The sequence below is a fragment of the Schistocerca cancellata genome, chromosome 7 (genome assembly GCF_023864275.1).
Source record: "Schistocerca cancellata isolate TAMUIC-IGC-003103 chromosome 7, iqSchCanc2.1, whole genome shotgun sequence".
NCBI classification, from domain to species: domain Eukaryota; kingdom Metazoa; phylum Arthropoda; class Insecta; order Orthoptera; family Acrididae; genus Schistocerca; species Schistocerca cancellata.
The window spans coordinates 91,064,394-91,082,589 of record NC_064632.1 but is presented as its reverse complement, the minus strand read 5'-3'; the positions used below and the strand labels follow the sequence as shown (position 1 = coordinate 91,082,589).

General features: G+C 37.9%; 1 protein-coding gene across 1 annotated transcript in view; it reads left to right on the top strand.

Moving 5' to 3' along the window:
- LOC126092653 (neural-cadherin-like) overlaps positions 1 to 18,196 on the top strand; it is a 314,704-nt gene that overhangs the window by 177,932 nt on the left and 118,576 nt on the right. The window contains exons 15-16 of the mRNA XM_049908375.1: positions 8,814 to 9,019; positions 9,165 to 9,307. Of these exons, the coding sequence (XP_049764332.1) occupies positions 8,814 to 9,019; positions 9,165 to 9,307 (349 nt within the window). The remainder of the gene's footprint in view (positions 1 to 8,813; positions 9,020 to 9,164; positions 9,308 to 18,196) is intronic.

Below are 18,196 nucleotides of genomic sequence, written 5' to 3'. Positions count from 1 at the left end.
TAGGAATGGTGGTAGTTTTTAAGAAGGGAGGCTGGGGTCAATGCAGAAAACATCTCTGGAATTTCTTGCTGTTTTAGTTGCAATCTCTGTGTCTACCTAGCACAGACCTCAGAAGGATAGGTGGGGTGTGAATATGACATTCGAGGCATCTTTACCTTGGCTGTTGAATGTCCTGGCTGTAATCAATGAGAAACTGAGACTGATTTCAGGGGGATTTCAGCGCCAAAGTATGTGTTGCATGTACAGTTTCCATCTACATAATTCAGATCAGCTGATGAAAGCGGGAGGGGAAGAAGGAATCTAAATGGCAAAGGCTGTAAAGCAGCAGCTAAAGTGATCTATATGTTCCATAATTGCATGGCAACTTCTTCCATGGCCATAGCATACTCATGGCCTTTCATCTGGTTGGACAATTAGTTGTTAGTCATGTCCACAGAGAAGGTTGTTCAGTAATAGCAGCAAAGGTGGTATAAGCCATGCTGGCTTTCATGTCCAAGCATTTAGCAGAATAAGATATGCTTGTGGTACAATGCTCAATCCATATACCCTATCACAGAAGTAATCTGAAATGAAAATATTCAATAATGGTAAAATATTTAAGCATTTGGAAATACACAGTGACTTTGCAAATCAATTTAATAGGATTAAGACCCATGTAAAACCTTTATAGCTAGGCATCAGACAGTGACTGGATTAGTTATTACTTTGCTTCCCACTGATTCATGATTAACTAATCTGTTTAATCATAAACATCAGTAACTGCAGTCAATACTAAGAAGTGGTAATGATAATTGTTAATACTTTTATATAACAGTGAATTATTGCACTAATGTCTACAATCACAAACTAGTAAAACCTTACAAAACTACATTTCTAGTAAACACACACATTTATTACCTGGTTTGTCATCAGAAAGCATATATGAAAGCTAATTATAAGTTCTTGTAAATCAAATAAATGGCACATTAACAAAAGAACCATTCTGTTTCAAACAGAAACGCTGTACAGTAAAAGACCTTTCTTCATATGAAACTGACACTTCTATGAAACAGTGATCTCATTGAACACTACTGTCATAAGAAGTCCTCTCAGAAGTCGAAACCAATGTGTTATTAATACACAAAACGAGTGTCTGAAGCATAAATGTACTAACTGCTTCAGCTTTAAAATCTGTGATACCTTCCAACATTATTCACTGCAGTAATAGTTTCATTCTGTTTGTGCTGGACACTTGTTTCTCTTTCTCTCTCCCTCTTTCTGTCATATGAAGTCTATTAATATACATATGAAGTCTATTAATATAATGGCCTCTGTATATGTCTGCTTGTGTCTGTATATGTGTGGATGGATATGTGTGTGTGTGTGCGAGTGTATACCCGTCCTTTTTTCCCCCTAAGGCAAGTCTTTCCACTCCCAGGATTGGAATGACTCCTTACCCTCTCCGTTAAAACCCAAATCCTTTCGTCTTTCCCTCTCCTTCCCTCTTTCCTGACGAGGCAACCGTTGGTTGCGAAAGCTAGAATTTTGTGTGTATGTTTGTGTTTGTTTGTGTGTCTAGAATTTTGTGTGTTTGTTTGTGTGTCTATCGACGTACCAGCGCTTTCGTTTGGTAAGTCACATCATCTTTGTTTTTAGAATTCTATTAGTAAATGCACAACACACACTGTTAAGTTCGTAGTCTTGGAGATGGCTTTTATTTATTCCTTTAATTTTATTTGCTTTTTGTAGGTAATAGTATAGCCATTACAACTGCTTAATGAGATTAGTGACAACTATTATATTTTAAGTACACAGTTATTCATACACACAGGAGTTGGATGAAAATATGGAAACACTGTGAGAAATGCATGCTTGAACGTAAATGCAGATGTTGGCCAAACCTACAGATAGTGCTGTTTTATTTAACCATGAATGGTACCTGTGCAATGTTATCAAAATGTAGCAATTGTTAGTCATGATCAGAACAGTGAATCGTGTAGTTCTAAGTGCATTATGTCACAGTTAAGCAAATTTGAATATGCGCAAATTGTTGATTCTTGTATGACGAATACTTCCATAACCAAGGGAGATGGAGTGTTTGGTGTTTCAGGAGGCACTGTATCAAAGATTTATATTGCATACAGGAAAAGTGAAAGACATTATCTGCTGAGTCACAGTGTAGACAAAGGAGTGTGTTGAAGGTTGTGACAGACAGTCATTCAAGAGGATTGTGATGGAAAATAGGATGACGACAGCTGCAAAAGTCACTGCAGAACTTATTGTCACACTCATGAACCCTGTCAGCAATAACCCAACATGAAAGCAGTTGCACAAGCTGGGAACTGCAGATGGTGAAATTCCAAAACCACACGTCAGTGATGCAAATGTCCACAATAGAAAAATGCTGTGCTGAAGCCGTAACACTTGGACTTTGGAGCAATGGAAGAAAGTCATTTGGTTGTATGAGTCTTGTTGCACACTGTTTCCAACTTCTGGATGAGTGTATGTCCCCAGAGTGAAATATGGTGAGGGTTTGGTGATCAGATCCATCCCATGGTATAGTGTGGTACCCCAGTGGTAATGCTGTTTTCCAAGATGACAGGACCCCGTTCACACACTTTTGATCAACCAGGACTGGTTTTGTGAGCACAAGAATGAATTGTTGCATCTCTCCTGGCCTCTGCTGCCATCAGATCTCAACATTATTGAGCATTTGTGGTCTGCCTTGGAGAGAAGGGTGCATGATCACCATCCACTTCCACCATTGTTACCTGAACTTACCTCTATTTTGCAGGAAGAATGATGTAAGCTTCCCTAGAAAACCATACTGGACCCATATTTATCCATTCTGAGATGACTGTAAGCTGTTTTGAATGCCAGTGGGTTTCCAATCCTGTATTAGGAATGGTAATGTGTTATATCTTGGTGTTTCCATATTTTTGTTCCGTCCTTGTATATAAAATTACATATTCATTATTTAAAAATAAAGATGCTGTTACTTACCAAACGAAAGCGTTGGTATGTTGACAGGAGACAATAAAATACACACAAACACACACACACAAATTTCAAGCTTTTGCAACCCAAGGCTGCTTCGTCAGGAAAGAGGGAAGGAGAGGGAAAGACGAAAGGATGTGGGTTTTAAGGGAGAGGGTAAGGAGTCATTCCAATTCCGGGAGCGGAAAGACTTACCTTAGGGGGGAAAAAGGGACAGGTATACACTCGCGCGCACACACACACACACACACATCCATCCGCACATATACAGACACCAGTGGGTTGGTGTTGGTGTGGGAAGGAGACACTTCATGGCATTCGCTTCAGAACTGCTACTAATTCGTCAGGCAATAGACCGCAAGGCTCGAACTGTCAACACAACTAGCACTGCTAAGAGTATCCTACGACTTCCACATCACTGGCAACAGGTTATACACAATGCTGGTGACTACTTCAAAGGTCAGTAAAACTTTGAAACCCATTTCTATTTTGTACGAGCTGTAAATAAATAGTTGCCACTATTAAAGTTCCAACCCTCGTATAAGCAACAAGCAGATGTAGTTCTGTGATCTATTGGGTTTTCTTGGTGCAACTGACAAAAAGAGTGTGGCTCTGGGTGTTCAGCTGAGTTGTTGTTTGCATAAAATGGAAAATATAGATAATATAATAAGGCCTAATGGAAAACTTCAGCAATTGAAAACATAAATGAAATTTTCATGAATAACTGGTTCCTAGTCCTACAAATGGACTAACACACAGCTTGGATGAAACCCAACATATGTAGCTCTGTTGTGCACAAAGTTCATCCACACAATTAGAAATACTGTATGAGGGAAAATCAATAACTTAAACAGAATGTTCTGAATTGTTAAGTACTTAAATTGATAAGAACCTGAACGTAGTATCAGATGGGTCTGTCTAGGCAATCATACGCTGATTTGTGGTCAATGAAAAAATGATGTATACTAATCCTGAATTTAATTGCCTTTTGTAAAATTTGCCTTAGGGTGAAGATGTGGTCTATAGTTGATTTCCGTGGGAAAATTCTACACTGATACGAACCACTCCCTCTATAAACTATTGGGAGGAGTTGGTCAGTCAGTATGTTACAGTCTACATAATATCCCAAGTTTAGCAGCATAATTCCTTGATAGTAAACACACTGCAGCTTATCTCCTTTCTTGTATACATAGCATTTAATTCCTCCTGTCCACTGCTGAGTCATTGTCTCATTGTCCCATACTGAAATGACCAGTTTTAGGAGAATCTGTTCAAATTGACTGCCACCTTGATTGAAAAATTGTGCTGGAATATTATCTGCTCCTGGTGACCTATTGTTCTTCACACTGTTCAAGGCAATTTTCATCTCTTCTGGAGTTGGTGATCCAGAATTTTCATCCAAGTCATTTAATCCTTGTACATCTGTTGGACATCTTGGTATCATTCTGGAACTGAGGAATTTATCAGTACCATCTCTCGCAAATCTCTTCCCTGTCACACATGATTTTCCCTGTTTCTTCCCATACCAAGGTAGTTTTTTCACTAAAATATTTCTGGGCAGCATTTACTTAACTATAAAATGTCCTCACATTGCTCTGATTCCTCAGAAGCTCTAGTTCTGTGGTGTTTGCTTCCATCCAGTCTCTCTTTTTTCATTGATGGATCCCCTTTTCAGACATCCTTATTTTCTTTTTAAGCTTACACCATTGCTCTTGTGCAGTTTGATAGTTACATTCTTCTGTATTTTGTGCTATTTTCCTCTGTTCCTATCTCAAAACAGCATCACATCAAGGTGATCTCATGTGCCTTGCTTCAGTTTGCAGTGTTTCATTTGCTAGCTCCTCCAATGCAGTGTTTATCATTTCCCATTGATCTTTGAAGTTGTCGCACTCTTCTGACCTTTCAAGGATCAGTGATGTGCTTTCCTGGTGTAGCTCACTAACTGCAAATGATTCTAGAGCTAAAACTTCCTGGCAGATTAAAACTGTGTGCCAGACCGAGACTCGAACTCGGTCCGGCACACAGTTTTAGTCTGCCAGGAAGTTTCATATCGACGCACACTCTGCTGCAGAGTGAAAAATCTCATTCTGATTCTAGAGCTGTTACATTATCTTTCTGTTTGTTGGTTCAGGTCCCTTTAGATTCATTGGAGATTCTAGTCCTCACTTGCACCCATACCTAAAAGTAGTCCCAATTTGCATTTGAGCCTCTGAGCTCCTCACATCCAAGGAGTCCAACTTGTGTCTTGCATCAGTCAATACATGGTCAATCAAGCTGGTGAATTCCACGTTCCTTCGTGCATTAACTGAAAGGAATCTACAACCATGTTTCAGGATGCTGCGAGTAAGTTGAGCCTTGTTCCATTATTGTTGCTTGTGGTGTGTGTGCCACAGGATCCAGTTGATGGTTTAAATATCTGTTCCCCTCCCACCTGAGTGTTTAGATCACCAGTGACTATTTTTACACCATCATACACTGCTCAGCCAGAACATTATGACCACCTACCTGATAGCCAATATGTCCACCTTTGGCATGGATAACAGTGGGGATGCGTCATGGCATGGAAGCAAGAGAACTTGATAGGTAGCTGCAAGGAGCTGGCATCACATCTGCACACACGTCACCTAATTCCCATAAATTCCATGGAGGGGGCAATGGGCTGTGATGCCACATTCTATCACATCCTAGATGTCTTCGACCGGGTTCTGATCTGGTGAGTTGGGGGTCCATTGCATCAACTGGAACTCACCATTGTCCTCCTCAGATCACTCCATCACACTCCTGGCCTTGTGACATGGCACATTATCTTGTTGAAAAACACCACTGCTGTTGAGAAACATGATAGTCATGAAGAGATGGACGTGGTCTACAACCAGTGTACAATACTCCTTGCCCATCATATTATCTTGCACGAGTACCACTGGAGCCATGAATGCCCACGTCAATGTTCCCCAGAGCATAATGGATCTGCTGCCAGCTGGTCTTCATCCCACAATACAGGTGTCAAGGAACTGTTCCCCTGGAAGGTGACAGATTTGTGTGCTCCCATTGGCTCGATGAAGAAAATATTGAGATTCATCAGATCTTACAATTTTCTGTCACTTTACTAACATCCAGAGCTGATGGTCATATGCCCATTTCAATCATAGTTGCTGATGTTGTGGTGTTAACATTGTCACATGCATGGGTCATCGACTGTGGAGGCCCAAGGTTAGTAGTGTTTGGTGCACTGTGTGTTCAGATAGACTTGTACTTTGCCCAGCATTAAAGTCTGATATTTGTTCCACCACGTTCGCTGCCCATCCTGTTTTACCAGTGTGCCCAGCCAACTATGTCCGACATCTGCAATGATGAGTGGCCGCCCAACTCCATGACATCTGGATGTGGTTTCACCTTGGTTTTGCCACGTGTTGAAGACACTCACCACAGCACTCTTCAAACACCTGACAAATTGTGCTGTTTCTGAAATGCTCATTCCAAGCCTCCAGGCCATCACAGTCGGCCCGTGGGCACACTCAGATAAACTGTGTGCACACGGACACGGACAGCACTCGGACAGCACTCTCATTGATGCTACAATGCATCATGCATGTGTCTGACTAGCAGTCATTCCTCAGCAGGTGACACTGCTATCACCTGGACAGGTTTGTATTGATAGTAGGTCGGTGGTCATAATGTTCTGGCTGATCAGTGTACGTTCTTTCCAGGAGTTCATAAAACAAGACATTTTCTTCTTCTCCAACTTCTTCAGTTGGAGCATGTTCATTAGTTATAGGATAATTGAAAATGTTCCCCTTTTTCCTGTGTCTAGGACCAATAGTCCTCCCAAAGTCCAACCACTTGTCCACGTCATGGGAGATGCATAGTGACACAAAGTTAAGGACTGCCTAATTGAGTGATGTACAGTGGGGACTACATGTGCTGAGATACTGCTATGATGGTTGTGAAGGCCCATCAGAAGGCTGCTAATGTGGCTCTGGTAAAGATGCCACTGCCTTTTAGTATGTGGGATTGGCTTCCCAGAGGCTAAGGGGAGGAAACCCTGACTAAAAATTACCAAGAGATTGGACACAGGACAGACAACCACCTCCATAAATGGAAAACAAGTCATAAAACTCCACCAAAAGGAAGCTGGACCAATTTGTCCATGCAACTGTGCCATGTGATCACACATAAACATGTAAAGGAGTACTGTAAGTGTAATTAATAGCTGGAAAGTTTGCAAAGATCCAAGTATTAGCATTATATTACATGGAGCCAGAGTGACTGGTTTGTACCTAATTTCAGGATGCCGAATTGTAAGTACTGCAGTTAGACACACATAAATGTGCAAATAGCTATGTTTTGTTACAGAATTATTAGCTCCCTCATCTTGGAGGAAAGAAGTGTATTTTGCAGAAGGTTAGGAAGTGGAGAAAGACTATACATTGCCTCATTTTTATTTAACTGAGTTGCTGAGTTCACATACATGTCATGTCAAAAGGACAGATTTTTATAGGAGAGACAGAGAAAATTATAGACCAGAGAACTGATGGTTACCCATTAAATATCTTTGGTAGGTAGATCAGTTAGATATGTAAAAGGCTACATGTTTTCTAGTAACACAGTGCATATAGAAACTGAATCCCATGTGTAGAGAGCTTACCACAGATACAATAACTTTCGGGTCTTAGCACCCGGAGACAATTGCGGCCGTGTGTGTGTGTGTGTGTGTGTGTGTAAATAAATACGTGTGTGTTTTGTTTCGTCTGATCATCTGATTTTTTTGTTATGTTGAGATTTATATTAAGAAACATAACTGTCTCTTCAGTAAATTTGTGAGGGACATTAAATATTTTTAATTCCTTGAATTTTGACTGGATACTGTGGAAGTTTTACACGCATTATTGTAGAGCAGTTCATTTTAATACATACTACCTTCTTACCCACAGCTTCATCCTTTTATGTCACATGTATTGCATTATTCAGATTATGTATTATATTATTATTACTAGCCAAAATAATTTACTTGCTGCAGTGCTCATTCTCACAACCTGATTGACACACTGAACAGCACATGTATGAGAAAAATTCCACTTCAGCCTTTTAAAGGAAAGAAACATTTTTACAGATCACTCCCTTTTCAGCACTATTCTCATCTCTACAGTTAGTGGGGTTATCTTACTCCTACAGTACCCATACACAAAAAAATGTGTCATGTATATACCAAATTTGGTTGAAATTTCTCCAGGCATACTTGATTTATGCTTTTACAACATCCTTTTTCACCCCCATCCTCAGCCGTAGTTGTGCTAGTGAGCATCTTACAGTCACAGAAATTTTTTTCCATGTTACAAGAGGTTCATGTTCCGAGTTTGGTAGAAATTGTTTCAGGACTTTCAGAGATGGGCCGATATTTCATTATCTTTGTGTTCCCCTGCCCTTCCCCTTCAAAAACACACACACACACACACATACACACACACTAGGAGCAATACATCAACAGGAATTTCACCACTGAGCCTAACAGCCCCAAAAATAATAATCACTATCAAATATATTTACACCCACTGCTATGGACGGTAGGTAAGGGTATATTATCCACACAGTATTTTTATACAAATAATGAGTCATGTATATACAATATTAGTTGAAGCTGTCTACAGACATTCCTGAGTTCCTGGAAAGAAAGTCGGGGGTTCTTATTCACACAGTGCTGCACAGGAAATGTAAAACATACATACATTTTTCTAATATATTTAGATATCAGAATTAATTTTTTTACTCTATCCCTCAAAGTTGTAGGAAAGAGAGCATTTTTTCCTGCGTGTGTTAATAGTTTTGTTTTCTCTTTTCAGTTGTTCCTGTCCACATGGTTATCATGGCCCAAGATGCCAAGAAACTACAAGAGCATTCCAGGGAGATGGATGGGCATGGTTCCCTCCCCTTAGTGTTTGTGACAAATCACATCTGAGTGTAGAATTCAGAACGAGGAACCCAAATGGTATTTTATTGTACAATGGACCCATTGCAGCATCAAGCAATGAACAGGCTCTCACATCAGGTTCCACTTTTTTTCTAGGAGGATTTTACATTTCTTCTATAAACTTCATCCTAATGAGTAGCATAGCATTTCCTTTGCTAATTCAGTACTTGATCTCCACAGATCATGAAATTTGGTTGACACACCTGTTTTTTTCTGTTGCTAGATTTTATATCCTTGGAGATAGAAGAAGGTTTACCAAAACTGTTAATCAATTTTGGTTCTGGTGTACTTACAATGAAAATAAATAAAAGTCCACGATTGGATGATGGACAGTACCATCACATAGATATCTTCTGGAACACAGAGGTAAGGAAAACTATTGTGCTTTGCAGTACATAAAGTTATATATATGTCCAAACCACCTGGTAAAAGTAGAAAGTACACAGTTAAAGGGATTTTACCAGAAAGTAAGCTTATATATACATTGCATCTTCTAATTATTTCATACACAGATGTAATACTTTGATATTGATAAAATAAACAGCTTATATGAAGTGGGAGGTACATAATTGTTGGTAATAAAGTGGCAAAGGAGACTTTTGTAAGATAACGAGGCAAAAATCATATCTGCGTAAATATTTTACCTGCACTTGATCAGGCAAAACTATCATGAACAAAAACCATTACTTTTTGAAACGATCATATTTAAAAGATGCTCTAATTAAATATAAAAGAGTATGTTGAAATCAAATCATTTCTTAATAGAGCAGCTATTCATTTTAATTAAGATTTAAAAATAATGTTTACCCTTACTCCTTTACGCACAAAATTACATTCTAAAGATACAGTGTGAAAATATTACTCATCTTAATTATGTGTTATTTTTTTATTACTTGTTGTTGTGGTCCTCAGTCAAAAAACTAGTTTCATGCAGTACTTCATGTTGGCCTATCCTATGCAAGTGTCTTTATCTCTGTATAATCCCTGAACCAATATCCATTTGAACTTGCTTACTGTATTCAGGCCTTGGTCTCCTTCTACATTTTTTGTATGTCCACACTTCCCCCATTAGCTCACTGATAATACATTGATGCCTCAGGCTAACCCCACCGCACCATCGTATTGACGAACTAGGATCACATTAACAACTTCAATTCCTCTTCCTCCTTTTTTTATGTTTCCTATTTTTCCAGTAATCCCTCATTTTCTCCCCATGAAATCTCTTCCATTCTTCTGTCCATGTTGTTCCTGATTTTTTATTTCTTCTGCTTTGAAAGCCTTCCAGATTTAGTATTTTATTTTTTAAATGGTTTCTGTCTTTAATTTCTGATTATTTGATGTTGTTTCTTTCTAGATCCATCCTTACTTCTGTAATCGATGCTATTGTTGATTTCTTCTTCCATAAATATAGGAGTACTTGTTTTGTTAGTTTGTTTCCATCCATTTGGTAGAGGTGTCCGGAAAATGTTAATCTTCATTTGGCCATTACTTCAGATATTTTCTCTATATTTTTGTAGAGCTCCCCAGTACAACTTATTTTCCAACCATCTGCAGTTTTTATTGCACCTATTATTTTTCTAATAATCCTTCTTTCCATCACCTCTAGTCTGTCCATCTTATAGTTCATCATCGTTAGGCATTCAAATCCATATAAACATTCTGGTCGTACCATTGTGGTGTAGTGTTTTGGTTTTGTTTTTCTAGATATACATTTCTTGTTGTAAATATTTTTGGTCAAACCATATGCTCTTTCCATTTTGTTAATTCTTACATCTATTGCATATTTTTCTAGTCCATTCTGTTGTATAGTCTCTCCGAGATATTTAAATTTATTTACTCGCTCTATTTTACCTATTTGTGTTTCTATGAATTTTGCTGCATTTTTTATATTTGTCATGAATTTTATTTTTTCAACTGAAATTTTGAGACCAGTTCTGTTTGCTATTTTTTCCAGAAGGTTTATCTGAATAATTGCTTCTGTTAGGTTTTCTGAAAGTATTGCAAAATCATCTGCAAAAGCCAAGCAGTTTACCTTGATTCCATTTGTTTTCCTTCCCAGAGTTATTGGTTCAATTTTGTGATTTTTTAGTCCAAATTCCAGATCCTTACAATTTCTTTTAGAACACAATTAAACAGTGAAGGTGATAAACCATCACCTTGTGTAACACCAGTTTTTATTTCAAATGGCTGAGATGTTGTTGTTGTTGTGGTCTTTAGTCCTGAGACTGGTTTGATGCAGCTCTCCATGCTACTCTATCCTGTGCAAGTTTCTTCATCTCCAAGTACCTACTGCAACCTACATCCTTCTGAATCTGCTTGGTGTATTCATCTCTTGGTCTCCCTCTACGATTTTTACCCTCCACGCTGTCCTCCAGTACCAAATTGGTGATCCCTTGATGCCTCAGAACATGTCCTACCAGCCAATCCCTTCTTCTAGTCAAGTTGTGCCACAAACTTCTCTTCTCCCGAATCCTATTCAACACCTCTTCATTAGTTATGTGATCTATTCATCTAATCTTCAGCATTCTTCTGTAGCACCACATTTCGAAAGCTTCTATTCTCTTCTTGTCTAAACTGTTTATCATCCATGTTTCACTTCCATACATGGCTACATTCCATACAAATACTTTCAGAAACAACTTCCTCAAACTTAAATCTATGCTCGATGTTAACAAATTTATCTTCTTCAGAAACACTTTCCTTCCCATTTCCAGTCTACATTTTATATCCTCTCTACTTCGACCATCATCAGTTATTTTGCTCCCCAAATAGCAAAACTCCTTTACTACTTTAAGTGTCTCATTTCCTAATCTAATACCCTCAGCATCACCCGACTTGATTCGGCTACATTCCATTATCCTCGTTTTGCTTTTGTTGATGTTCATCTTATATCGTCCTTTCAAGACACTATCCATTCCGTTCAACTGCTCTTCCAAGTCCTTTGCTGTCTCTGACAGAATTACAATGTCATCGGTGAACATCATAGTTTTTATTTCTTCTCCATGGATTTTAATACCTACTCCAAATTTTTCTTTAGTTTCCTTCACTGCTTGCTCAATATACAGATTGAATAACATTGGGGAGAGGCTACAACCCTGTCTCACTCCCTTCCCAACCACTGCTTCCCTTTCATGCCCCTCAACTCTTATAACTGCCATTTGGTTTCTATACAAATTGTAAATAGCCTTTCGCTCCCTATATTTTACCCCTGCCATCTTCAGAATTTGAAAGAGAGTATTTCAGTCAACATTGTCAAAAGCTTTCTCTAAGTCTACAAATGCTAGAAACGTAGGTTTGCCTTTCCTTAATCTAGCTTCTAAGATAAGTTGTAGGGTCAGTATTGCCTCATGTGTTCCAATATTTCTATGGAATCCAAACTGATCTTCCCCTAGGTCGGCTTCTACTAGTTTTTCCATTCGTCTGTAAGAATTCACGTTAGTATTTTGCAGCCGTAACTTATTAAACTGATAGTTCGGTAATTTTCACATCTGTCAACACCTGTTTTCTTTGGGATTGGAATTATTATATTCTTCTTGAAGTCTGAGGGTATTTCGCCTGTTTCATACATCTTGCTCACCAGACGGTAGAGTTTTGTCAGGACTGGGTCTCCCAAGGCCGTCAGTAGTTCTAATGGAATGTTGTCTACTCCTGGGGCCTTGTTTCGACTCAGGTCTTTCAGTGCTCTGTCAAACTCTTCACGCAGTATCACATCTCCCATTTCATCTTCATCTACATCCTCTTCCATTTCCATAATATTGTCCTCAAGTACATCGCCCTTTATAGACCCTCTATATACTCCTTCCACCTTTCCGCTTTCCCTTCTTTGCTTATAACTGGGTTTCCATCTGAGCTCTTAATATTCGTACATGTGGTTCTCTTTTCTCCAAAGGTCTCTTTAATTTTCCTGTAGGCAGTATCTATCGTACCCCTCGTGAGATAAGCCTCTACATCCTTACATTTATCCTCTAGCCATCCCTGCTTAGCCATTTTGCACTTCCTGTCAATCTCATTTTTGCCTGCTTCATTTACTGCATTTTTATATTTTCTCCTTTCATCAATTAAATTCAATATTTCTTCTGTTACCCAAGGATTTCTAGTAGCCCTCGTCTTTTTACCTATTTGATCCTCTGCTGCCTTCACTATTTCATTCCTCAAAGCTACCCATTCTTTTTCTACCTTATTTCTTTCCACCATTCTTGTCATTTGTTCCCTTGTGCTCTCCCTGAAACTCTGTACAACCTCTGCTTCTTTCAGTTTATCCACGTCCCATCTCCTTAAATCCCTACCTTTTTGCAGTTTCTTCAGTTTTAATCTACAGTTCATAACCAATAGATTATGGTCAGAGTCCACATCTGCCCCTGGAAATGTCTTACAATTTAAGACCTGGTTCCTAAATCTCTGTCTTACCATTATATAATCTATCTATTTATTCCATGTGATCTGGTGGTACACAGTGTGTTGCAGATGTCGGAAAATATCATTGAACATTGTTAACATATATTAACGTAAGCCTATAGTATCCTAATGTATTATATTGCTCAATGTTTTCAATTTAACACAAACAGCAAGATTACTGTTCTAAGTATTCATTTACAGAGTAAAAACAGTGACACAACAAATATGACTTCACGGCTTTGCTAAATTTTATGTTGTCTTTGATGGACTTAATACCAGTGGGAAGATTGTTGAACAGTTGGAGGCCATGTGGAAAACTCCCTTTTTACACAGTTGAGTGTTTGTACATATAACATGCAGGTTTGCGTTTTTCCTGGTGTTGTGTTAATGTATTTCATTATTTTTTATGACTCTGGGGTCAGTTGGCACTATGTGTTTTCTGAAGAATTTTAGAGTCTCAAGAATGTAGAGGCAAGACAGCGTAAGGATTTCCAACTTTCTGAAGATAGGTTTGCAGGAGTCTCTGGGTTTGCTCCCAGTAATAATCCTCATTGCTCTCTTCTGGATTCTGAATGTGCTCAGAGCAGTTGGAGCATTTCCCCAGAATATTACACCATATTTTAGGTGGGCTTGTATGTAAGCGTAGTGTGCACTGGTTAATGTTTTCAGGCTAGCACATGTTTTCGGTACACTCAATGCATAACAGCCAGTACAAATCCTGGCATTTACCTTTCCTGTATGTGTATTCCACTTCAGGTCATCTTGAACCCACAGACCTAGGAATTTGAAAACAGTGTCGGTATCTATTGACTGGTTGTTTATAGTGACAGATGGCTGAGAGGAATTTGCATTTTGTGGTGTGTGGAAGTTCATGGAAGCTGTCTTTTTGGTGTTGATAGTTAATCTGTTGATTTTTGCCCAGTTGCTGAGTTGATCAGTAGCCAAGTTCACAGCTTTTTGCATAGCCTCTGTATTCTCCCCTTTGAGGAGTACAGTTGTGTCATCAGCAAATATTATTGTTTTGTGTGCATCAACATTTAGGCTCAAGTCATTAATATACAGGAGGAAAAGTAGGGGGTCCCAATACTGAGCCCTGTGGAACACCTTGCTTTACAGTTTTATTACTTGATAGTATTTCGGTTATTGAGTTGCTTTGTCTATTAGTATATTTCATGCTGACTCTCTGCATTCGATTGGTTAGAAATGTAGCAATCCAGTTGTTTGCAATTCCTCTGATACCGTAGTGTTCTAATTTTTCCAGTAATATTTTGTGGTCAACAGTGTCAAAAGCCTTTGACAGATCCAGAAATATGCCTGTTATGGGTTGTTTTCTATCTAACAGTTCTAAAAGCGTATTTATGCAATCATAAACTGCAGTTTCAGTAGATTTGTTGCTTCTGAACCCATGTTGAGCTAAACTTAGTAAAATTTTATTTTTTTTTTTTTTCAATGAAGTCCATCATTTTTTTGGACATTATTTTTTCAAAAACTTTAGAAAAGCAGGATGAGATTGAGATAGACCTGTAGTTATTCATATCTTTATTATCACCTTTTTTGAAGACAGGAATTACTTTAGAAAGTTTCAGAGCTTCAGGGAAGATACCTGCCTGGAAAGAACAGTCACAGAGGTGAATTAATGGTTCAGCAATTGTGTGTTCACAATTTTTGATTACAGTTGCTGGGATACCATCAATTCCAGCTGAATATGAATTTTTTAAATCTCTGAGGGCTTTTGCAACATCATTTTCAGTGACTTTGGTAATGAAAATTGACTCTGCACATGTGTGATGTTTTTGGTTTGCTGGATGGTAATTTGTGTTAGGATTATTTTGGACCAGTTTTTCAGCTATGCTTGTAAAGAAATTGTTGAATGAGTTCACCACAACTTCGGGATTAGATATAGATTCATTGTGGAGTTTGATTTCTATGTTCGTGTGTGAAGCTTTCATTTCCCCTCTTTCCCTTTTTATGATATTCCACATTGCTTTTACTTTATTGCTGGATTTGTGAATGTACTCATCATTCTGCATCCTTTTTGCTTGTCTTATCACTTTTTCTAGGATACATGTGTAGTTTTTATAGTATTCTGTTAGTTGGGGGGAGTCACTACTTTGTTTACGTAACATGTGGAGTATTCTTTTATGTTTGCAAGGGATTTTTATAGCTGGTGTAATCTAACTCTTATTTCTATTATTATTATTATTATTATTATTATTTATTCTTACTGGTTTTTGCAGAAAGGCCTCTTCAAAGTGGTGGATCATTTTGTCAAGAAATATGTTGAATTTCATGTTGACATCATTGGCTGTGTACATCTCTGTCCACTTTCCTTTACTAAGGAGGGCATTTAGCTTGTTCAAGTTCTCTTGGGTGAAAAACCTTCATAAAGTTTTAGGTGGGACTGGGTTTGAGGTATCTTTGCTAACATCGACCTTTAGAATAACAGCTTGGTGGTCACTGAATCCTGCATTGTATACTTCTAGAGTTGGGCTAAGTTTATTTCTATTTGCAAAAATTTGATCTAGAGCTGTCTTGGATGTGGGTGTTATTCTAGTGGGCTCGTTTACAAGGCCATGCAGATTATAAGTTTTTGGAATGTTAATCAATGTTTCCCTATTTCTGTTGTGGGTGAGAAAGTCTATATTAAAGATCTGAAATCTGTCTGTATCTCCAGGCTTCTTCCATGTATACAATCTTCTTTAATGATTCTTGAACCAAGTGTTAGCTATGATTAAGTTGTGCTCTGTGCAAAATTCTACCAGGCGGCTTCCTCTTTCATTTCTTAGCCCCAATCCATATTCGCCTACTACGTTTCCTTCTCTCCCTTTTCCTACTACCGAATTCCAATCACCCATGACTATTAAATTTTCGTCTCCCTTCACTATCTGAATAATTTCTTTTATTTCATCATACATTCTTCAATTTCTTCATCATCTGCAGAGCTAGTTGGCATATAAACTTGTACTACTGTAGTAGGCGTGGGCTTCGTGTCTATCTTGGCCACAATAATGCGTTCACTATGATGTTTGTAGTAGCTTACCTGCATTCCTATTTTTTTATTCATTATTAAACTTACTCCTGCATTACCCCTATTTGACTTTGTATTTATAACCCCATATTCGCCTGACCAAAATCTTGTTCCTCCTGCCACCGAACTTCACTAATTCCCACTATATCTAACTTTAACCTCTCCATTTCCCTTTTTAAATTTTCTAACCTACCTGCCCAATTAAGAGATCTGACATTCCATGCTCCGATCCGTAGAACGCCAGTTTTCTTTCTCCTGATAATGACGTCCTCTTGAGTAGTCCCCGCCCGGAGATCTGAATGGGGGACTATTTTACCTCTGGAATATTTTACTTCTCCCATAAATTTGACTTTAGATATTGTACCTGTTAGTGTTCCATGAATTATATTTGCTAATTTTGATTTAACACCAAATTTACTAACGACCTTATCTATTGTTTCTCTGTATATACAATCAAATGCGTTCTTGAAATGAATAAATGACACTATTATTAGTTTGCTGGTTAACATTCAATGGCAAATTATTGACTTTTGAAGTTAAAAATTCGTTCTGCACAGGATCTTCCCTTTCAAAAACCACCCTGATATTCTCCCAGTTGTTTGTCTAAAGTATCTACCACTCTGTTCAGGAGAATTTTTGATAATATTTTGTATGCTACTGGCAGAAGTGACACTCCTCTGTAATTATTTACATTTTGTTTGTCTCCCTTTTTATGTAGTGGGTGGATTAACGCTATTTTCCATTCAACTGGAATCTTTTCAGTTTTCCAAATGTTCTCAAGAAGCAGTTGTAGGTCCTTTATGATTTTTGGTTCTGACCACTTTAGTAATTCTGCTTTAATAGATTCTTCACCACTTGCTTTATTGTTTTTGAGTGTTTTGATAGCTTCATGAATTTCTAACTCTGTTGGTGGGAAATCTTCCTCTAGATTTTTAAGTGTTAGTGGAAATTGTAATTTATCTGTTGGAACTGGACAGTTTAACAGCTTTTCAAAAAATGTTGCTAAGATTTCACAATTTTCTTTGTTATTTAATCCCATTTTGCCATTTTCATCTTTGAAACAAATACTTGATGCCTGATATCCTTTAAGTATGTGTTTAAAAGTTTGGTAAAAATTTGTAATTTTTGGTGAAATTTTCTTCTATTTCAATAAACTGAGAATTTACAAAGTTTCTTTTGATTTTCCAGATTATTTTCAATGTTTCTTTTCTTTGTTGTCTGAATTATTCAAGGTCTTCCTTTCTTTTTTAACATCTCCATTTTCTCCATTTTTGAGCTCTTTCTATTAGTGCTTTTTCACACTCCTCATTCCACTATGTCTCCTTTTTATTCTTGGCCAGTCCTAAAGTTTTCTCTGCTGCTTGAGTTATTTGTGTCTGGAGTTCGCGCCAATCACCTTCTTAACTTGTCTCAATTTCTTCTCTAAATTTTTCTATATTTTCTTTTGTAGTATTAGCCATAGTGGTGTTGCATCTGTTCACTTTCTTGGTCACCTTTTTTTTGTTTTAGATGGGAGAAATTTTATTTTAATCTTAGAGAGATAATGATCTGAGTCGAATTCCCCATTTCTGATTATTTTAACATTCATAATTTGTGTGATATACTTTTTAGATATGGCTATGTGATCCAATTGAAATTCTCCTAGGTTTGGATTTTGATGTCTCCGAGTTTTGGCTTTTCTTGGTAGTTTGTGGAAATGTGTGGACATGAGTTGTAACTGGAACATTTTACACATATTGATGAGTCTTTCACCATTTCTGTTTGTTCTTAAGTGTGCTGGATATTCACCTACAATAGTCCTAAATTTCTTTTCCCTCCCAGTTTGCACATTG